The sequence below is a fragment of the Vicugna pacos genome, chromosome 9 (genome assembly GCF_048564905.1).
Source record: "Vicugna pacos chromosome 9, VicPac4, whole genome shotgun sequence".
Lineage (NCBI taxonomy): Eukaryota > Metazoa > Chordata > Mammalia > Artiodactyla > Camelidae > Vicugna > Vicugna pacos.
Window position 1 is genome coordinate 40884889 of NC_132995.1, and position 24500 is coordinate 40909388.

At 42.7% G+C, this 24500-nt stretch overlaps 1 protein-coding gene across 1 annotated transcript in view; it reads right to left on the reverse strand.

The window, feature by feature from the left end:
• Window positions 1-24500, reverse strand: part of RANBP10 (RAN binding protein 10) — a 60265-nt gene that overhangs the window by 35224 nt on the left and 541 nt on the right. The window contains exons 2-3 of the mRNA XM_006203706.4: window positions 23764-23875; window positions 6254-6306 (exon numbers count right to left, since the gene is read on the reverse strand). Coding sequence (XP_006203768.1) covers window positions 6254-6306; window positions 23764-23875 — 165 coding nt within the window. The remainder of the gene's footprint in view (window positions 1-6253; window positions 6307-23763; window positions 23876-24500) is intronic.

The window sequence follows — 24500 nt, forward strand, 5'->3', positions numbered from 1 at the left end:
CATATGGAATTGCAAGGGACCCAGAATAGCTAGAACAAGCCTGAAAAAGAGGAAAAAAAGTTGAAGGACTCACATTTCCCACTTTCAAAATTTACTTCAAGGCAAGAGTGTGGTATAAGCACAAGGAAAAATATACACAGATCAGTGGAACAGAATTGAGAATCCAGAAATAAATCCATACATCTCTGGCTCAATTGATTTTTTTCCTTCTTTCTTTTTTTTGGGGGGGTGGGGACATTAGGTTTATTTATTTATTTATAATATTTTAAACGGAAGTACTTGGGACTGAACCCAGGACCTCGTGTATGCTAAGCACACACTCTGCAATTGAGCTATATCCTCCCCTCCAGCTCAATTGATTTTTGACAAAGGTGCCAAGATTATTCAGTGGGGAAAGAACAGTCTTTTCAACAAATGATGCTAGGACAATTAGACAGCCACATGCAAATGAATGAAGATGAATCCTTACCTCACACTATAAACAAAAATCAATTCAAAATGGATCAAAAACCTAAATATAAGAGTAAAATTATAAAACTCTTTGAAGAAAATATATTTAATATTCATGACCTAGGATTTGGTGAAGGATTCTTAGCTATGATACCAAAAGCATGAGCAACAAAAGAAAAAAATAGATAAACAGGACTTCATCAAAATAAACACATGCTTCAAAGGACATCAAGAGAGTGAAAAGACAAGGGAGGAGGGTATAGCTCAGTGGCAAAATATTTGCTTAATTACCATGCACAAGGTCCTGGGTTCAATCCCCAGTACCTCCACTAAGATAAATAAATAAATAAACCTAATTACCTCCCACCAAAAAAAATTTTTTTAAGTGAAAAGACAACCTAAAAAACGGGGGAAAAGATTTCCAAATCATATAACTGAGAAGAAATCTGTATCCTGAATATATAAAGAACTCATACAACTCAATAATAAAAAGATAAAAAACCCAATTAAAAACAGACAAAAGATATTAATAAACATTACTCCAAGGAAGATATACAAATGTTCAATAAGCACATAAAAATAGACTTGACATCATGAGTCATCAGGGAAATAAAATGAAAACCACAATGAGATAGCTTTTCACACCCAATAGGATGGCTACAATAAAAAGTCAGATAATAACAAGTGTAGGCAAAGATATGGAGAAATCAACCTTCATACACTGCTAGTGGGAATGTAAAATGGGGCAACCACTATGGAAAACAGCCTGGCAGTTCTTCAAATGATTAATAAAGTGTTACCATATGACCCAACATTTCCACTCTTAGGTATATAGTCAAGACAAATGAAAACACATGTCTGCAAAGAACCTATACACAAATGTTTGCAGCAGTATCAATCATAACAGACAAAAGGTAGAAACAATCCAAATAATCATCAACAGATGCATGGATAAGCAAAATGTGATATATCAATATAACAAAGTATTATTCTGCCATAAGGAATGATGACAAACATTACCCTGTACACCAGAAATTGACACAACATTGTAAATTGACTATACTTCAATAAAAAAAGAAAAAAAAAGAAAAAAACCAAACATATGGACTATATGAATTCTGTCTTAGAACTTCTATAAGCACATCCATTTGTACTAGGATATAAGACCCAAAACAACGTGCAAGTTCTAGAACAATGCACATTTTAGGTACTCAATAAATGTGTATTGAATGAATTAAGAATGTATCACGTATTAAAGAAAAAAGAAGGAATGAAGTTCTGATACATGCTACAACTTAGATGAATCTTGAGAACATTATGCTAACTGAAAGAAGCCAGTCACAAAAGGTCACATATTATACGATTCTATTGATATGAAAAGTCCAGAATAGGAAAATCCACGGAGACAGAAAGTAGATTAGTGGTTTCCAGGGACTAGAGGGAGGGAAAGTCAGGGAATGACTGCTAATGAATGGGTCTGGAGTTTCTCTTTGGGACGATGAAAATAATCTGAAATTAGTAGTGCCAGTAGCACAACTTTGTGACTATACTAAAGCCATTGAATTGTACACTTTAAAGAGGTGAATTTTTATGTTATATTAATTATATCTCAATCTTAAAATAAGAAAATAGCTTGATTAGAGTAATTGTTCTTTTTTAAATAATTAACAAAATGGATTTAATTAATCTAAAAGTTCAATCATGAAGATGGTTTTTTAGGTTTTCATAATATTAATCATAGTCATTTTCCTATAAATTGAAAGATCAGATGGCCAAAGCAAAATATACTGAAAGTGATGCCACAAGAAACAAGCTGCTACCTAAACAAGCTAACAAGAGAGGAAGAAGACATCAAAAAATGTCCTCCCCAAAAGACCAACTGGCCCTGATGGAATCACTGGTAAATTTTTCCTAAACTTGCAAAGAGAAAATAATCTACATATACAGCAATGACAATAAGGAATCCCTCCCAATGACCTAGTAGGATTCTTCACAAATAAACTAGATATATTGAGTTATCTCAGTAGACACTCAAAAGGCATTTACTGCCAGAAAGAGAAAGAAATATGCCATATGATATCACTTATATGTGGAATCTTAAAAAAGAAAAAGGAAACAAATGAACTAATTATTTATAACCTAGATGATTGGTTTCTTCAATATGTGTAAGCACATTTGAGTGTCTTTATGATTGGATTACTGCATTCTGTTGATTCTTATTTTGTGGTTGGCTATATTTCTTTGATAACTATGTAAGTTTAAAAAGCTAAAGCTCTAAACCGTTCTTAGAAACAATGAACAGTACATATATGTAAATTTTTAAAAATGTGTGCAGTATATTGTATATATGTACTTACATGCAATATATTGTATATGTGCAAACTGTAACAATTCTACCTAATAAAACTGAAAAAAAAAGGTATTTACAAATTTAACTGTCCACTTCTAATGAAATGTTTCCAGTTAAATATTTTAGGACAAGGAAATGGAGTCTTTTTATTAAACCATAATTTACCACCTCTTGAAGTTCCCTGATATGCCTGAGCTCTTAAGAGTTCTTACTACCCAGGAGCCCCAGCCCAGCCTTGACCTCTTTGGAAGGCCTCCTCTACACTGGTTCACTCCTGAACTAGCAAATCTGATCACATCTTGTCCCTGCTCAAACCACTCCTGCAGCATCCACTGTTTATATAAAGAAGTCCAGGCCCCCTTGCCATGGAACACAAGACTCTTCCCTCAACTGGCTCATTGACTGTTCCCAGGAAGCATTCTCTCAGGCAACTTAGGGATCCACTCACAGGCCCTATGGTACCATTGTTCATAAACATCTGGCAAACTCCTATTTGCCCCTAAGTGCCAGGCTGAAACACCATTGTGAAGCTAGAGTAACTACCCCAATCACCACTCTCCACTAAACACACCTGTATCTATCAAGGAGACACATCAACCCTCAAATATGTCATCTGAAGTTAACACCAAAGTCTCAAATTCTAGACACAGCTACAGCTAATCCCATCACTCCCCTCCAACCAACCATATATCCAAACAGTCCAAATAGCCTTCAACTCAACCAATGGCCTCTTAGAAATCAGAAGCAACTGGCAGACAGGCTTAACTGCTTTCATTCTCCATATCTCACCTCAATACCTAAATACATGCAAGTAGTTTCAGGTCTAACTGTTTATGAATGATGATATGTGTATGTGCATGTGTATGTGTTTTGGAGAATGTTATGCGCATCACCGAAAAAAAAAGTGTGACCCCAGAAAATGGAAAGCACCAAAGGGGATTCTCATCTTCCAAACCCAGCATTGATATGAACAGTGGCAGATCCACCATCATTCCTGAGAGAGGTGTCTTCCCTCTATTCCTACAAATGTCCTGTGCTAGGTCTGTCCAGCCATTCAGCCAGCCCTGAAACTGGGAAAACCAGAGGCATCCATCCTTCCTAGGGGGAATTCCTATCTAGATGCAACCTGATTCCTACTTTCCACCTTAAGAAATAATCGGGAAGATGATCAAATATGGCAGGAAGGAAAACTCTCGGGAACTGGCAGGCAGTGTGAAAATGAAGACAGACGCAATACCCACAAAACACCAAGGCCCCTTTCTCTTGCCAAAAAGAGATGCACCAGTGAAGATGTAAAGAAGGTGCCAGCGCTCCTGATACGCTACAGTGGGGACTGATACCTTATCCCCTGTCTCCAGGCCCCTTCTCCCTACAGAGCCAGCCTCTGTGCCCACGTAGGGTCTGACTTCACAGCAGTGTTCGGTTAACAGTGTCAAAGCACATGACCTTCAGGTGACCTCTAAGCAGCCCAGAGGGGTCAAAAGCCCCATCTTATGAACAAGGCAAACAGACTAAGCCAGCTCTACATGGCTCCATCTCAAAGAGATTCAGGTCAACCCAGGCAGACCTTGAACCCCTCCTACCTCATCTGTTCCAATCCATGGATCCCAAACTCAATGACCATGCAAAAATGGTTCTTACTAAAGAAGGACAAGCATGTGGAACTCAGAACACCATGCCTAGCACATGGTAAAAGGCATTCCAAGACAAGCTGAAAGCCAGGTGTGAGGGTTTCTTACTGCAGGGGAATTTGCTTTTGGTAATTTTATTTTAATTTTATTTATATTTTTAAAACATAATATATTCACATGAAAGAAAATTTCAAATCTTCAAAAATGAAAAACTTCCTTTCCAGTCCTATCCCTAGCCAACCTGTCCCAAGGGACAGCCAATATCACAAGTTTTTCTGCAGCTTTTCAAAGATATTCTACGCATGTACCAGCAGATACAGTTATGTTTATTTTCCCTCTTTTTTTGCTCATTCAGTAGCATAATATACATTGTTCTATGCCTCTTAACAATACATCCCAGAAATTACTCCAAATCAGTATCTGAAGAGCCTCCTCTTTCTTTTCATGGCTGGATAGTATCCCTTTATGTAGATTAATAAAAATTTACTTAACCAGCGTTCAAGGTTGCTTAAAGTGCCATCCAATAAGAGATTATAGTAGCTACTTTTGTATAATAAGCCTATAAAAGCCTCTTTTCTCTGCCACCAAAGCTATGCAAAAGTTCAAAGAGCATATTTAGAGCAAGAAAAGTATTAAGAATCAGTTTACCCTTGATGGGAAATTATTTCTCTAAGCTCCTTGTTCACTAAGAGGCAGAGCTATGGACACTGTAGACACATCTTCACTAAGAGGCAGAGCTATGGACACTGTAGACACATCTAGTCAGTCGAGGCCAGGGACTTGTATAACAAAGATCACAGCTACACACTACACAAAGAAGCCAGACATGCCATACGCATTCTAATTAATAATTAAAGGCTAGTTTTGCTCAGATCAAAGCCAATTTTTTAAAAAGTCAGGTTCCTGACAATTATTTGAATCCTGAGCAAGTCTAGATTTCAAGTACTTGAAATTAGTCAATTAGAAAAAAATCTGATTGATATTCAACATAGACTGGAAAAGACGTAAGGCTTAAGTGCTACTCCCTCTTTGGAAAAAGCCAGCTGCCTTCTCTGTGTCAGAGGCACAGAAAGTAGAGTTCCCTGGGCAAAATCATAGGGACTTTGCTTGCCTCTGTGACAGTGTCCAGGTAGCTTGTACCATGTCACTTATGCCATTCAAGGTACAAAGTGACTAAGGACCATCTTCTGGAACCCACCAGCTTCAAGTAAAGGCTTCTGTCCCATCAGTTGTGCCTAGCCTGGGACTGGGCATGAGCTGCTGGGCAGAAAACAGCTGAAAGGGTGCCTGGATGGTAAAAGAGGCCCATCTGCAGAGCCCAGGGCATTCCACAAATCTGAGGTTGTGGACTGTAAACTTAAGTCTTGTGCACATCCTATTTATTAAGAAATCACCTCAACCATGTTCCATGAGGGAGGTCACTTAAAGACTTTGGTCATTAGCGGTAAAGTGAAAAAGGAACCAAGGTTGGTAGCAACCTTCCTCTCTGTATATGCCGGCGTCCCAGGCTGGCAAGCAAAGGCCAATGGGAGTGAGGGCTACTGAGGCGTATCCCCACTGGGAGCAAGCTCAGGTCGCTTAGTTTTTGACTGTAAACAGTTCAAATTCCATGAAGGACAATCACTTGCCAATTAGTTTTTGGAATGGAAGCCCACACCATCACAGCCCAATGTCCACCTTTCAGAATCCTCCACCCAATTACTTGGCTTGGAGTAGGCAGCCAGCAAACAAAGTCCTCTCCAGTCCGCTGGCTGCCACCATGACTCTCATCACAGAATGGATCAGGAGAGTAGAACAAATGTTCTCTTAACCAATGACTCACCAGGAAGCCTGTTCATGTTGACGCCTTGAGCTGAGAGTCCTATTCCCATGTACCTTTGAAAAAGCACACACACACAAATTCTGGTTAGCAAATGATTATGCATCTACCTTCTCAAATATCTCTTGGTAAGACAGAAAAACAGGAAAAGTAATGAATGTAAAGACTCTTTTAACACACTAGTGGTTCTTGGCAAACCTTTACATTTTGATTTTTCTAACAGAAATCATCTCAATGCCTTAAGCAGCTGAAGAAACAGGAGGTAGTGTCTGTAACCAGGAACCACTGGCTTCAGTTTCAGAGGGAAGTTTCCTGGAATCACTGTTTCCAGTGCCTTGGTTTCTGGCTCCAGCAAAGGCGGTAGAATCTATTCCCAAGAAGTGCTTAAAGTAAGTAGTTCAATCCCAGGTAGTACTTGGTAGGATAATGCACGATCAAGCCCACAGGGCAATCTACTCTTCAGCAAGGATCAAGACATGGAAAAAGTACAGCTGGTTGGATCTGGATAGGATCATAAAGACTCCTCACACAGGGCTTCTTCTCTGGGGTCTCCAAACTCATTATCCTCACCCCATACATTTACCACTGGCATCCTCAACCATTCAAAGTTGAAGGTGGTGGTGTGTGAACCCCCCGAGATCCCTGCAACTTCTCCCACCCAGGTACCTAAACAACTAAGGCAGCCACAGCAAGATGGGACCCATGCTTGGAACTCTGCCAAAGATATCTCAGTGGCACTCATCAGAGGGCAAGTCAGAAAAGAAAATAAATAGATTTTTTTAGTCTAAATATTTGTAATATATAAAGAAACAGTGAGGTATTGCCTCTAAGAAATTAGAAATAAAAGAAGCAAGTCACCACCATCTAAGAGTAAAATAGTAGAAACCCAAATGTGATGTCTGATATTAACCACATATGAGCATCAACAGGTAGTTGAGGAGCTCACAGTACTGAAAACACCAAGATGGCTGAGGTATAACTTCATGGTTGTATAACAATGTAAAGGTACTTTAAGCCACTGAACTGTTCACTTAAAAGTAGTTAAAATGGTAAAATTTGTGTTATGTATATTTTACCACAATAAAAAAATGCTTTTTTTTAAAGCCATTAAATGGGATTGGCTTATTTTGACCATTTTCAACTAGCTGTACATTTACATTCCAATTGCTCCCTGTTATAATTCTGCAAGGAACCATTTCACATACATTTCTCCATCCTGAACTATTCCTTTTCTCTCTTGGCAGGTTTCATGCACCATATGTACCTGCTTTCCTAACACTACTGGAGTGGGAGGAGGGTATAGTCTAGTGAGAGAGTGCCTGCCCAGCATGCACAAGGTCCTGGGTTCAATCCCCAGCACCTCCACTAAAAAAAATCAATAAAAACCTAACATTACTGGAGTACCCACAACATGGTACTCCTGAACCTGTGAGCCTTCCGTCTGCAGTAAGTGCCCCATTACCCTTCTCTGGTTTTGGAGGAGCAGGGAGGAAAGGCTCTGACCCATCCATTTTGAAACCAGCTACCCTTACCTTGCTAGGTAAGAATGGGGAAAAGACACTAATCAATACATGGCCCTAATAATTGGCTTGCAAGGGTCAGGGGAAGAGGGAGGGAAGGAAAAGGAGAAAAGTAAAAAGAACAGCACTTCAAATAATAACTTCAAAGGACTCAAAAATCTCAAACTGCCTGCTACCTCCTGCCAGAAGGGGACCCTGAAGGACCATCAGGAGCAAAGCTGTGTAAACTTGCTAGCAGGATTTCCATTACACTAAAACCTGCATATCTTCCCAGAAAAAACAGCAGCCCAAATAATAAGCTTCCTTACTTTACATGGAGGAGGTTGCCAAAAGTTGGCTCCCTTCCCTTGTATGCCACAGCTGACCAAGCAGCAAATGACCCCAACTGCCCTGCAGTCATCAATCAACATATACAAGTGCAACATAGCCAGGAGTTTTCCTATCTTGAATGCCAGGACACTCAACCTGCCCCATTCAGAGGGGCCTGGCCTCTACCCAACACCACATGTGATCCCATCCCTGGCATATAGGTTTCCTGACACTAAGTTGACGGCTTGTGTTTGGAGCACATGTGCTTCCTGGGTGATCCTAACCACTTAAGGTTATTGCAAATAGGGGAGGTCAAAGGTCATTCAGGAAGCATATGCTTGGCCACCAGCAACAGGGCTCTGGTTTCACAACTTTCCATGGAAACAGGGAACTACTGAGGCACATGCACTCAAACACAAGTTGCTTAGGGGAAGCCTCTTCCACCTCTGGCAGCTAGCTCTGAACACCTTTCTATAGACTCTGCCCCACAGGTGGGACAGTGTTTATGAGTGGATAGCCCAGAGCCTCTGTACAAACCCCAGGGTCAACTTGAGAATCTGAATAGATAAACTAAGGGTAGAGCACCCAGAGGAGACCAGTATCCACATTTGGAGGCCATGCCACTTGAGTGTCAATGACACAGAGAGCAGCCCCACAGGAGCCTAAGACGCATGTTCATGTGAGGTCGGAGATAAGTCACTATTCAAAGGGAATGAGTCCCAACTTTTCAAACACTGAGTGACATTAAGTCTTTCCCAAAAGTACAATGTTCTAAAATTACAAAAAGATGCAGCCTTCCATCAAGCCTTCATACACTTAAAAACTGTTATCCAACTAGTCTGACATAAGCAAAGAGGGAAAAAAATATGACACTGTGAATATACTGAAAAACACTCAACTGTACACTGTACTGAGTGAATTATAAGGTACGATAAATCACTTCTCAATAACACTCAGCAAACTAGGAATAAAAGGAAATTATCTCAACATAATAAAGGCCATATGGGGGGAGGGTATAGCTCAAGTGGTAGAGCGCATACTTAGCAAGCACAAGGTCCTAGGTTCAATCCCTGGTACCTCCTCTAAAATAAATATATAAATAAAAATTTAAACCCTACTTACCTCCCTTCGCAAAAAAAAAAAAAAAGGTAGAACAATTTTTTAATTAAGTAAATAAATAAAGGCCATATATGAGAAACCTACAGCTAACATCATATCCAATGATAAAAGACGGAAAACTTTTCCTCTAAGATCAGGAACAAGACAAAGATCCTTGCTTTTGCCACTTCTTTTCAACAGTGTATTAGAAGTTCTAAACAAAGCAATTAGACAAGAAAAAGAAATAAAAGGCATCCAAATTGGAAAGGAAGAGGTAAAATTATTTCTCTTCATAGATGACATGATCCCATACATAGAAAACCCTACAAAAAACTTAGATTCCACAAAAAACTTAGAACTAACAAAAAAATTCAGCAACGTCACAGGATACAAAATCAACACACAAAAAACAGTTGTGTTTCTATACTATCTTTTGTTTTTTAACTTGGTGGAAAATGTCTATTGATGAGTAGATAAACAGAATGTGATATATACATACAGTGGAATATTATACAATCTTTAAAAGGAAGGAAATTATGACATATGCTACAACATGGATGAACCTTGAGGACAGTAAGCTAAATGAAGTAAGCCAATCACAAAAAGACAAATATCGTATGATTCCATTTATATGAGGTATCTAGCGTAGTCAAATTCATAGAGACAGAAAGAATGGTGGTTGCCAGGGTCTAGGGGGAGGGGAGAACAGGAAGTTATCATTTAATGGATACAGAGTTTCAGTTTGGCAAGATGAAAAAAGTTCTGGAGATGGATGATGGTGATGGTTGCACAACAATGTGAATGTACTTAAGGCTAAATGAACCGTACACTTAAGAACAATTAAAATGGTAAATTTTATGTTACATACACTTTACCACAATAAAATAAATGACTACATATCAATGCAACTGTATTGATTCACCAAAAAAAAGTTTCAAGCCCACTCTCTTCAATTGTAACATTTGTTATTACATTAAGTCTTTTCCTGTCTTCAAGCTTGGCAATTTAGGGTCCAGGGAGACAATACCTTTACCTGCCTTTTCAAAGATGTCATCTCTGGCCAAAAAACCCAGCATGTGAATATGAGTTTATTTAGTTCTGATATCCCCCAAAGATCAATCTCCCAACCCAAACATCTAAGCACAAGAGACAGCCTAAGTTTACAGGTTCCAACTCTATGTCTTACGCCACAGAGGAGAGAACAGATGCAATGTCTGCTGCCCACCTCAGGATGCAGGGGCTATAGGAAGGAACCCCCAGCCCTTATAGTAAAAGCACAGAGTCACCACAGTGCTGGACACATAATGGACATTCATCAAAGCCCTAGAGTTCATCCATTCATGGGCTGGTGAAGAACTTTATCACCAAAGTCACAGGCTCTCTCCCAGCCATATTTCAATGGGAATTTCAACTTCTAGCTGGTATGAGATCATAACAGAGCTATGAGACAGGTAAGTGAGGTCTGAACTCAGCCATAACATCCCTCTTACTTACACTGGACTTCAGTACTGTGAAACTGAGTGACTTACAACCATAGAGCTAGTGACATAACAGGCAAGGGGAAAGTTTACTTCACCATCCACTCACAAAAAAATCTAAGCAAGCTGGAACAAAACACAGAAGCAACAGAATGTGCTGAGGCAGAGAGCCCCAAGGTCAAGGAACTGAGAGAAGTTCATTGTGGCTGGGTCACAGCTTGGGCAGATGTAAAAAGAGCTAAAGCTGGAGCAGGAAACGAGCTATTCACACACAGCTTGCATGCTAGCTTAAGGAGTTTGAACTCCGCGGGAGGGCAATGGGAAGCTGCAGGAAAAATTCAGAAAGGGGCATCTGATCAAACAACTCATATTTGGAAAATGCACTGAAGAGGCAAAACTGGAGGCTACCAAAATCACCCTAGTGGAAGAAGACAGAGCTAGATAAGGAAAGAAGCAGTGGGGATGGCAAGACATGGAGACAGCCAAGTGCTTCTTCAGAACACAGTGAACTTACTAGGTGGGGAAGGAGCTGCCCAAGACACATCCCAGAGCAACCAGTCACCAAAGAAAGGGCAATTTTTTGAGGCTTGGAAACTTTGGAGCCTAAGTGCCTGTCAGTAGCAGCCTTTCTCTAGCCCTGCTGCAGTCCTGGCAACTACACTGTGTACAAACAGCTGAACAGGAAACATACCTATATCAGACCAAATATATCAGACATACCCAGATTCAAATCACCTCTACCACTGAGTTCACCATGTGCCCAAGGGCACATTACGGGGCCTGCCAGAGCCTGCTTCTTCAGTTACCACCAGAGTCCAGAGAGCCCCCAGGCCAGCCAGTGATCAGGGTAAGACCAATGAGCACCAGGAGGGCTGCTGGCAGACAACTGGACAACCCCACTATCCTTTAGTTCATGCACTGGAGGCTCCCCTAGCATGGAAATCTAGTAAAGGAAAGAAGGCTATCCTTAAAGGCCTGGATCTTGGGATATCTAAAAACAAATGCTTGTTTACATGGGATTGCCAAGGAGAAAGGAAGTGAGCATTTGCTTCCTTCTTGGTAACAGGTCAGGCAATGCTAGGAACACTAACAGACACAGGCTGTCCTGGTCGCCTGGGAGGGAGGCAACACGGGCTCTCATGACCCAAGCAGGTGACTGGGGTAGACAGAGCTTAGCTCCCCTATACTTCATGTCTCCACCATGGCTTTCTTTTCAAGAACCAGGATATATCTGAGGATGCTGGGGGGTAGTTATTTACCCCACAGCACAACTGAAAGTAAGGTAAACCCATTTGACTTACTCCTTCTATAGGGCAGGAAAATGGAGAATACCACTGGTCAGAGAAGGGAGACAGCCAGTAAGTGCAGAAGGACAACAGACAAGCTCCCATGGCAGGGAGGCCATGAGTCGGCCTCTACCCTTCACCGTCAAAACCACAATGCAAGCTAGACCTAGAAAGGTGACTCCACCTCTCTGTCAGGCTCCAGAGAGAAGAGGCTGCAAGGAGCACTGTCTGAGCCAAGCCGGGTTGGGATCTGTCAGAGAGCAAGACAGAGGAGCAGAAGCAGCAGCAGCAAAGGCCCTCAGGTGATAACAGGGCCAGTCCACCCTGAGCTCTCACCATCCACTGCAGGCAGCAGGGGCAGAATGGGGCCCATACTGCCCTCCACCCCCACTGCTGACTCTCCCACAAAAGCAACAGTCCACTGAAACCACTGCAGTCACACAGAGAGATGGAAGCACACTCTAGACAGCTTGGATTCTTCTTTTTTCTCTTTGGTTTTCCAGATTTTTCCACAATTAACATGAATTACTTTGATAGTCATAAAAAACCATTTTCAAGAGTCAGCTTATGGCTGCACACTGAGGAGGTTGTTGGCTCGCACCCATCAGCCTCTCCCTAGATTGTCCCAGGGCAACATTTCGGTGCCAGAGGACTTGGCCTTTGTGGTCAACCCCTCGGTACACTCACTTCCCTGAACCTTGACAGGAGGGCAGAAGTTGCATCAGAAGAGCACACCTTCAGAAACAGCAGCAAATAGTCAAAAATCCATGTTCAGCAGAAGAGCTAGGGCTCCAGCTCACATGGCACCTGGTCCATCCCAAGAGCAACCCAGAGCATACCCTCAGAAGACCCCACTGCAGTGACACAGCCTCAACATATCTCCAATTGACTGGAGATTCTCCCATGACCCAGGCAGGCGTGGTGGTGGACGGAGGTCAGGACCTTAGAAACCAGGACTCTGGACTTTCACACCCTTCAGAGATGTACAACAAGGCCTAGAGGGAGGAGAATATTGCTTTGCTGTAATCCCCACCCAGTGTTGAAAGACAGCTTGAAGCACTTCACTCAGGGAACCTCTTTAGCAACAAGTCTGACATTTCCCTTCCTGCCTCCTAAAGAGAAGCACCTGAAAAGTTTTAAAGTGACAGGAACACTTTGCAGCAGGGCTCTAGAGACAACACTCCAGACTCTGAAGCCTGGTCTCAGACACTCAATTCAGAACTCTGGGTCTTGGATTTCACCCCACAGCTCAGGTTCCCTCCCTATCAGAAGAGAGGTTGGACTAAAGGGCTCCTAGGCTCCTTCCCAGTTGTGACCTAGAGACTTCAGTTCTTGACAGAATGCCTGGGGACTGTGTGCTGTGCCCAGATGCAAGACCAAGATGGGGCAGACCCTAGAACAGTAATCAAAAAGCCACCAAGAAAACATCAAAAGAAAAAGAAATTATAGGCCAATATACCTTCTGAATATAAATGCACAAATCCTCAATAAAACTATAGCAAACCAAACCAAACAATACATTAAAAGGATTAATACCATGACCAAGTGAGATTTATGCCAGGAAGGCAAAGGCAGTTCAACAGAAGAAAATCAATCAATATAATAAACCACATAGAACAAAGGAAAAAAACCCCCATGATAATCTCAATTGACAGAAAAACCCAACATTCCTTCATGATAAAAACACTCAGAAAACTAGGAGTAAAAGGGAACTTCCTCAACATGATAAAGGGCATTTCTGAAAACCCACAGCCAACAAATCCATTGGTGAAAGACTGAAAGCTTTTACCCTAAAATGAGGAATAAGACAGCGCTGTCCACCTTTCACCACTGCTATTCAACACTGTACTGGAAGTACAGAGCAATTAAGCAAGAAAAAGAAATAAAAGGCATACAAATTGGAAAAGAACAAGTAAAACTATTTCTGTTTGCAGATGACATGATCCCATATATAGGAAATCCCAAACAACACACCAGACAGCTTACTAGAACTAATAAACTAGTAAACAGCGAAGTCTCAGGATACAAAATCAACATACAAAAAGCAGTTGTATTTCTATACACTAACAATGAACAACTGAAAGAGAAGATTAAGAAAACAATTATATTTATAATAGCAAAAAAAAAAAAAAATAAAGATACTTAGAAATAAATTTAACCAAGAAGGTGAAAGGCTTATACACTAGAAACTATAAAACATTGCCAAAAGAGACTAAAGAAGACACAAATAAAGGGAAATATATCCTGTGTTCATGCATTGGAAGACTTAATATTGTTAAGATGCAGAGTATTGTTAATACTCTCCAAACTGATCTACAGATTCAACACAATCCCTACCAAAATTTCAACAGTCCTTTTTGTAGAAATGGAAAAGTCAATTCTCAAAATCCATTTGGACCTGCAAGGGACCCTGAGTAGCTAAAACAATATTTAAAAAAAGAATAAAGTTAAAAGATTCACACTTTCTGATTTCAAAACTTACTATAAAACCACAGTAATCAAAACAGTGTGGTATTGGCATAAGGTAGACATATAGACTAATGAAATAGAATTATAAGTCCAGAAATAAACCAGTATCTATGGCTGAATTACTTTCAACGAAAGTGCCAAGTCCATTCAATTGGGGAAGAACAGTCTCTTCAACAGTTGGTGCTGGGACAACTGAATTTCTACTTCACACCTTATATAAAAATTAACTCAAAATGGATCAATGATCTTAATACAAGAGCTAAAATCATAAATCTCTTAGAAGAAAACATAGGGGAAAAGCTTCATGACCTTGAATTTGGCAATGGATACTTATATATAATACCAAAAGCATGAGCACCAAAAGAAAAAAATAGATAAGTTGGACTTCATCAAAATTAAAACTTCTATGCATCAAAGGACATTATCAAGAAAGTGAAAAGACAACCTACAGAATGGGAGAAAATCTGCAAATCATATATCTGATAAGGGTCTAATATTCAAAATATATAAATAATTTCCACAATTCAACAACAAAAAGACAAACAACTCAGTTAAAAACTAGACAAAGGACTATATAGACATTTCTTCTAAGAAAATACACACATGGCCAAAAAGTACACGAAATCATTCTCAACATTATGAGTCATTAGGAACTGCAAACCAAAACCAAAATGAGATACTACTTCACACCTAGGCTGGTTATGAAAGGAAAAAAGGAAGGAAGGAAGAATGGAAGGGAGAGAGGGAGGGAATAACAAGTTGTTGGTGAGGATATAGAGAAATTAGAAACTTCGCACATTGCTGGTGGGGATGTAAAATGGTATAGCCTCTGTGGAAAACAGTTTCGTGGTTCCTCAAAGTTAAACATATAACAATTAAACAACTCTTATGTGCACACTCAAAAGAGTTGAAAAGGGACTCAAATAGATACTTGCATGCCAATGTTCATTACATTATTCACAATAGACAAAAGATGTAAAAAACCCAAGTGTCCATCAACAGATGAATAGAGAAATAAAAGCAAAATGTGGTAAATACAGACAGCCATAAAAAAGAATGAAGTTCTGATACAGATCACAACATAGACAAATCTTGAAAATATGCTAAGTGAAATAAGCCAGACATAAAAAGACAAACATTGTATGATTCCACTTATATGAAACATCTGGAATAGACAAATTCATAGAGACAGAAAGTAGATTAGAGATTACGAGGGGCTGAGAGGAGGCGGGAATGGGGAGCTATTGCTTAATGGGGACAGAGTTTCTGTTTGGGGTGATGAAAGAGTTTTGGAAAACATAGCAGTGATAGTTGTACAAAATTGTGAATGTAATTAATACCACTAAATTGTATACTTAAAAATAGTTAAAATGGCATATTTTATGTTACATATATTTTACCATACATACACACACAGTGTCACCAAGAATATCCCTATGGCCCTGCACACCAGCCTCATCTGGCTTTACCAGGTGAGATGAGTAGGGCTTGGCACAGAGCGTAGTGTAAAGTAAAGCATCAGAGTACCCTGGCCTCATCTCATGTTAGGGCCGGAAGAAAGAAGTCCCTCACCATAAGCACACAGCGATGACAAGAGTGAAGAACATAGACCTAGCTCCTTTTACTTTTTATCAATTTCTTCTTAGAGGGAAGGTGGACCCCATAGACACTCTTAACAAATGCTGCATAAGATATATGAACCAATGACTATGAGACCTAAACATTTTTAACTTAAGCTCCATCAACTGGATGTTTCCAGGCCCACGGAGGTCTGGTAGGAAGTGACAAAGAGGAGAAGAGACAATAAACAAATTCCTCAGCCTCAAGGCTGGGATAGCTCTTGGGGGCTGCGTGAAGGTAAGCTCTACTGTCAAGCCTCTCAGGTCAAAGGGCCAGTCACCACTGCCCCTGTCCCTGCCCCAGAATCCCAATGAGCTACTGGAATCTCACCAGACAGTTTCACCCTTGACATATAACACTTTAGTCACAGCTTAGAAGGCAGGCAGTCTTGTTCCTATCAGAACCTGCCCCAGATAAAGAAATCAACAGTCTCTACAAGAGAAGGGATCTCTGGGGCTGTGGTTACAAAGCAGCCCCTGAAAGACTTTTCAGGAAAAAACATCAACTGACATTTAGGTCTGAAATAAGGGCTAATATTTGATGCTAGGGATTTTGTTTCCTGGTCTGATGGGCCGCTTAAAGCCATGATAGACTCATCATGACACTTGCTACTGTGTATAAGCTGCTCCTGCAGCAGCCATACCCCGACCCTGCCTCTCTGCCAGGGAGCCACCCAGTCACCCACTCAGCCCAACTCTATGCAGGCCCCCTAGTGAGAGAGGCATTATGAAGGTAAATGGACTCAGCCCAACACCATTCAAGGAAGAGCAAGCCTGAAAGGAAGACAGTTCTGAATGTGGGTCAGGAGCTTCTCATGCATCCACTGCTACCAGCACCATCAAAACACGCAGAGAGCCCACAAGACAGGAAGGGGCAGAACAGCCCCTGTGGTTGGCCCTAGGCAGGTTATTCACAACCCTGGGTTCTGGATCCTTCTCTAAAGAATCTCTTGGGAAACTCAAGTACCAAGCCTTGACCTTATAGGGCCTACCACATTCCAAAACTAAATACGCTACCCTTAACCAGAGGGTATAGCCAGTTGGCACCCCAGCTTACTAAGAGAGGGTTCCCACCAGACCCCACATCCAGCAGGCTCTGGACCCTAAGCTCTAACTCTCTGGCCCTGTGTAATTACAAAGCTGGAGCATAGCTGAGTGTGGACACAGCAAATGCTCTTAGGTACTCAGATATTACTCTTAACTCTTTAGTTACAGGTGTTCATCCAGAAACTGGCCTTGAGTTTGCCGGTTTGTGACTCAGCATCCTTCATTATTTTCAGCAGGGAGTCTTATTCAAATAACCTAGCCCACCATTACATAGCATCTCTAAATCCCAATAATTCTGAAATCATCTAAATCCATATACTAAACACTTTTCTGCTTAAAATATCTGGAATGATTTCTGTTTTCTGTACTAGTCTCAAGTAATACAACCTACAGAATGGCAATAACTTGTATTTGGTTAAATTTGCATCTCTCTGTCCCCTCTGCTTTCTTTTTTTTTTTAATTGAAGTATAGTCAGTTACAATGTGTCAATTTCCAGTGTACAGCATAATGTCCCAGTCATGCATATATATACATACATTTGTTTTCGTATTTTTTCATTAAAGGTCATTACAAGATATTGAATACAGTTCCCTGTGCTATACAGAAATTTGTTCTTTATCTATTTTTATACATAGTGGTTAACTGCTGTCTATTTTTAAAATGTACACTGTGTCAGCTGTTGAAAGAGCCAATGTACTCTTTTATAGTTAGAAAAATTACCTATAGGCAAAATAAAAATACATTTTGGTTAAAAAAAAAGGCAAATATAACTACTGATAAACTCTTGGCACAACAGCTGATATTAAAAAAGAGCATTGTATAAATCAGCCTATGCCAAGTTCAGACACATGGCTTTGAAACCGGATTACAACCAGTTCTACTCAGCAAACCAGCCCCTCTGCTTCTTTCCTCTCGGTTCAGCTCCGCCTTGGCAATGTCCTCTAAAAGAGATGAGCTGAGCCCCTGGACCCTCTGAGCACAACTGCCCTTCTCTTCTCACCTTCAACTGCCTCCACCCAGAGGGCCAGTAGGTTTTGTCTTATGATGAAACTCTGACCAAAAAATATCAGCTGCCTGGTGCACTGTGTATAGAGAAAACCTCTGGGGCTCTGTCTGGACAAGAACAAGTGCCGCTATCAATCAGTAGCAACCTTTGCCATGGAAGCTGAGCAGACAGTGAGAGTATGTGAGCCTTGACACTTGCCATCCATAACCTAAAGCAAACTTCGCTAGAATCCCAGGCCATGTCCAAGGTCCAAGAGGTAGGAGAGGAAGACAGTGTACAAGGAGTGCAAAGACTTACCCCTTCGCCACTTCCCTACACAGTCCAGAGCATCTTTTACTGGCCCCTTTATGTCAGGGGGCTGGGCCCTGTTCCAGCACCAAGTCCTCCAGCCTCATTTCTGGCAATAGAGTCACAACGTCATATTTCAATTACAACAAAACACTGAGGATCCTGGAGCTAGAAAGACATATGTGGATTTTAAACAGAATGTCTAGAGAGGCAGATGGACATCCTTGCATTTAGACACAGTGTTATCCATCCCTATCCCTCTACTAGTAATCAGTCCCTTCTTTCTAACTTGACCCCTGGCCACAGTGACCCATTCTGGGGCCTCTGATTCCTTCCCAGTGGCCCCAGAATAAGATGGCACACAGTGCCTGCTATGCAGAGCTGCTGAGTCCATCCTCCTGTGCTCCAGCTCAATGAGCTTCCACTTCCCCTCTAACAGAGAATCTCCCTTATATGGTGATGCATCTAGGGAAAAGACCAAACACTCCTGAGAACAAAAACAATGGGGACGGGGGTGGGGATGGGGTCCAGTGTGAAGTGAATTTTAGGAATTTCTCTAGAGGCTGCTCCTTGACCCAGGAAGTCCCAGTTTTAAAGAAAGAAGCCACACTCCCCACTCTCAGCTCGCAGTGGGAGCCTGAGTGGTGACATACAGTGAGCAGGGAGGTCCAGGGCAGGTCAGCTGTGCTTAGTGCAGGAACAGGTCCTGCAAGAAAAGTGGATACCTCGTGTACTCCAGTACTCTCACTCCATGCCAGAGCTACACCTTAGTACTCCCAACTAGACCTGGGCTTTAACCCCCAATACAGGTAAGCCATAAAACGTTCAAAGATGCTCCAGAGCCCCAATACACTATGTCTCCAGAAACAGTACAGTGTGTTACTAGGGAGAAACGCAGCCCAAAGCTCAGTATCTGCCCACGAGGCCATCAGCACTGGGGGGCAGTCAGGAAGAACAGGGCACAACAGCTGTCTGCACTTGCCCTGGGCAAACATAGCACCTACTTCTCAGGGCAGGCAGGACAAACCCTTCCCTGGGTCTGCAGATGAGTTCCAAACTTCTCAATGGCACTGCACAGAGACTGGAGTTGGGGGACCCAGGGTGAGGGACCAGCCACAGCTGTCTCTAGAATGGAGGCCCTGAGATCAAGTGGGTCTCCAGACCAGAAACATGGCAGGTGAGATCTTAGTTGAGTGAGTGGCTGTCTGGATCCTCCATGAAAAATCAGACAGCATTGTCTTTTGGATGGGACTGGACAAAACCAGAATAGCAGAGAACCCGAGCACACACAGAGGCCTCTCACCTCCGAGAAGCCTCTCTGAATACCAGTCTTCAACATCCTACCTCTGCATCCCACCATACAAGTGAAAGGCCAGCCAAAGGAGAGAAAAGACAACTGCTATAGGGAAATCATGCCCGGAGTCAAGGACCTAAAGCCACTGGCCTGAACTGCACAAGGATCTGAATCAGACCAGTGGGGTTTCTTCTCCCCTATCCAGTCTCAAAAGCGCAGGCAGATCCAAAGTCCTCATACACTGCTACTGCCCTCAGGATAAGCCCAAGCCCTTTGGCCACAAAACACAACGTATTTCTGGTCTGGCCTCTGCTTGTCTCACACTCTGTGTTCCACATCTTTTTAATGTACTGTTCCTTCTGTCCAGAGGATCGCTTCTCACTTTGTTCACCTGGAACTCTCCAACCTATCCTTCCAGATTCAGCATCACCACCTCTTCTGTGAAACTTTCCCCAAATTCTTGGGTACAGGAGGAAGTCCAAGCTCCGGGCCATCTCTGGGTGTACCACACACCATGAATTGGCCTTTTCTACACCACCCTGTGAAGTCATGCACACAGGCTTATCTGCTTCCTCTCTAGATAGGCCTCAGGCCTGTGCTCCTGGAGCCCAGGACTGGGAATGAAACAAAACAATGGGTGCCTCATGGTGATGTGGAGAATTAATAGATGAGTACCTGCTGCCTGGCCAAAGAAGTCAGCTGCAAGTGCAAGCAAAGGCAGGCTGGCTGTGGCCAGAGGCCCTTGCTCAGGGCCTGGCTTTGGGCACCAGCTACAGACGAGAGCTCCTCCAACTCCATCCAGTGCTCTAGCCCAGGCTTGCTGTTCTTGGGTAGAGCCACTGGTCACATGTCAGGAGGCCGCCGCCACCGCTGAGATGATGTTACAGTCTATTTTGAGGGTCACACTGGAGCATCTGTCAGCCTGGCCAGCCACACCCTCCATGTGTCATCACTAAGAGCTGGAGGAACCCACAGGTCCATGAACTCTGCCTGGACAAGTCATTTCCCCAGCAACCCTCAGTTTCAGGGCTTCCTTGGCTTCCTAACAACATCAACCCGGGTTCCCTTATCTTCTGGCACCACTGGCAGGGCTTTGATGTCTCCTCACCCCACCAGATCTGTGCCTGGGGCTCCCAGCTCTGGTGACTTGGCAAAATGCAGCTGAAATCCATCAGTCTGTGCCAGGCTCTTATCTCAAACACAGCCTTTCCTTCTTTAGCTCTCCCTTATATCTGAGGAGTGCCCAGAAAGCCCAGCACCCAGACATCAAGCCAGTTACTGACCAGACTCATTTTAGGTCCAACAGGTCTCACTTGCCGGGAAACTCCTACTCATCCTTCAAAACTGTGCCCAGGCTCTGCCTCCTCTTGCAGACAGCCTTTCAGTCCACTCTCTACTAAGTATGCCATAGGCTCTCTGAGGACAAGACTGGCCCCTGTAGGCTTTACCTCTGTTCTCCCTGCACCCAGCGTGGGCCTGGCACATAGTAGGTATGAATAAATACAACCCTTGAAATGAAATCTTTCTAATTGGACAAGCTTAGTGTGTTCTTCAACAAAAGACATCATCAGAACAAAGGCATTTCTGGAAAACAATGACACTGACCACTGGGTCCATAAACACCTTTTACAAAGGAGGCCTATATTCAAATCTACAGGAAAAACAAGTTTACAGATTCAGTGGGATTGTAAGTCAATCAAGCCCAGTCCAGAGCATGCCACACTTCTCTGGCCCCACTCAGCACGAAGCATCTTTCAGTTCTGTCCCCTAAGAACACTATGATCCCCTAAGAATCCAACTGGACATTCCTTCACTTTACCCAGGAGAGGAATGCGATGGAGAAAGGCAGCAGCAGCATGGACACAAGTGTCTGGGATCAGGCGAAGGTATGTGATGAGTTAGCTACTCCACTGCACACCCTAAGCCCCACAACCAGGGCAGGTCACTACACATCCCAGGGACTCAGAGTTCACCCACAAAATGGGAACATCATCATCTGCATCAGTGACTTTACAGAGATGCCATGAGGATTGAACCATATAATACAGGAAAGCTACACAACCGGTTAACACCTGGGTCATGGACCAAACCCAGGTCAGAAACACGCCTCCAACACTGACCAGAAACAGGAAATAAGCCGATGGTTGTCTGCCCTGGAACTATCCTTGGCCTCCTCAAAACCATACCTGGCCCAAAGCAACATTTGGCTATATCCTAGCCACAAGAAAGCTTTCAGGGATTCCATAAAAAGGCCATAAGGGGACATTCATACACTTTCCCTCTGATAGTGGTCAACTGAAGCAGACCACCACAGGCATACATACATGACCTAAGATCTTTCTAAAACTGAGATTTCCAGGTCAGCTTTACGGCTATATTTACCACATGTAAAAATACTGGGAAAGCTGGGAGACGGTGCCCAACTTTCTTTAGATTTGCAGGCAGCCCCTATAGTAAGCCAATCTAACAAGACACAGGGCTTTTTCCAGCAAGATCCACTTACAACTGAAATGTGAAAAGCCAGGTGAAGGAACCCGGGTTTCTACATTTGAACACTCCCCTTCTGAAAAACTATTCTCCTCTTTCACTAGCTCAGCTGTGATCTGTGGTTAAGGACTATAGAGAAAATAATCTATTTCCTCCCTACAAGTTTAAGAAATGCCCCTCAGTCTCTGACAATATGAGACTACAGCACCAACATTTCAGTCTATACTGAACTATACTGTAACTATTTTGGCAGTGTGTTTTGTTTTAAGAGGCCATTCTCTTTCATACTTCTTCAAGCACATTAAATATATGTGCTTTTATCAGACAGTGAAAAGGGAAAATCAAAGCTTTAAAACCCTCCAATAACATAAGCTTCCTATCTGTAAATGCACTAGATGGGAATAAAAGTGAAAGATGCCAATAGCTTGCCATGATCAAAATTTCAGAATCATAGAATTCTGGGGTTAAAGACAGCTTAGATGCTGGCCTAGGTCCCCACAGTACAGACAAGGAGCTCAAAGCCCCATGATCTACCCACAACCACACAGCCCTCCCAGGTAGAGATGATACAACTTCACTGAGGAAGCAGGCAAAGCTCTGACCCCATCAGTCCTGCCCCCAGTCTAGCCCCTTGTCCAGGCATTTTGCATGTACCACAAGGGGGACAGTCCCTAGGAGAGAGGAAGTATCCTGAATGCTCAAGAACACATATTCAGGGTTGGCACGAAAGTCACTGGCGGGATTGGAAAACTTCCCAAAGCAGATTTAAGGTCTGATGAGGAAAGCCTTTCCAAGGCAGTTGAAATCATATATTATTTCATAGCTTAAACACCTGCTTTGTGACAATCACCAGAAAAAAGAAGGAGACTGGGAGAAGAACAGGAAGAAAAATGAAAAATCTCCCCCTCTGATTTCCTGTGTCTGCTTAGATCACCCTAAAATAGGGAGCCTCCCTAATGCTGACTTTAATGAGGACCTTTCTAAAGCTGGTCCAACTGGTGTTCAAGTCCCTGGACTGAAAAACAAGTTTATGAGTAGCAAGGTCACCTGATTCTAACCATGTGCATGCTGTTTACTCCAAGATGACAGGCCAGTGGCTGCTACAGCTTTGATGAATGATGCAAAGACTTTACTATCCCTTTGAAGCCTTCAGGGGCCTCTATATGACTAAATGCCATAAAAAAGAACCTTGAATGCAGCAAGAGTGTGAAAGAAGAGGGAAGCCACAAACTCCACACAACAGTGGTGGGACTCCATTCTAGGCACTGAATTGTTAATGTAAACTTGTTACTTGTTTCCCTGACCTTGAAGCCAGGAATTTCACTACATTATCACTAAAGAGAAGTACTCCCCTCCCAAAAAAGAGAATTACCCTCCACTCAGCCCCTGATCCCACCACAATGTACCTACTTGCCATGAAAGGCTGCTGCTTAGACTAGGCCTTGACCATAGCCAGGTAACAGAGGCACTCACTAATTCAACCCTTTGCAACCCAGACCCATGTAGCTCATCAGCTCACAACAGTCACAAGTATCAACCAGGAGACCTCAAATTCCGACTACAGGGAATAGCTCAGTGTTGGAGGAAAGAAGGTGGTCAGGAGGAGCTTACCCATCTCTTCCTTTGCTGACAATCTTCACCTCAAAGTAGTAAATGCCACAGGCAGCAGGTATGGGGTGGGTGGCGCGCACTGAGGCTGCATCTTTGTGGTTTTTGCCATGGCCTAATAGGAGAGGGCAAGGAAGAAATTTCAGCAGAAGGAAATGCAAATGGAAGCCTCATTCCTCTCTGCTCCACATCAACTTCAGCCCTCCATGGCCAGAGTTAGCCCTTACATAGTCCAAGGAGTAATCAGACAACAACTGAGCAAATACATACACCTCTCACCTTTGGCTCACCTCCTCCTGGGAACAGCAGCCCTGCCTGAGACACTGTCTCCCATACAAACCACAGGAGGATACATGCTCTGTGGGTGCATATATGAGAGATTTCCTAGTGCTGCTAGCAGAATCTCCAGAATACAGGAAACCTACTTGGGAGACCAGGGGAGGAAGAGGCAGCCTTGGAAGGCGCCCCCACAACTGCAGCACAGAATCCTAGGTCCTGTCTGGGATGTCTGGCAGGTGAGCAAGCTCAAGGGTTTCTGGCTAATGGAGGGAATGTGACCATCCCTTTCTTCAGACATTCCTGAAACTAAGCAGTGGTGAAGGGCCTATCTGGAATTAGAGCTATTCCAGGACACGCAAGAAGGCCCTGGGTGAAAGGTCCAGCCCACCACTGGGTTTGGACACCTGTTGCGGTTCTCTTGACATCAGGTGTCTCAGGGCACAGCAGACTAGTAGGTCAAT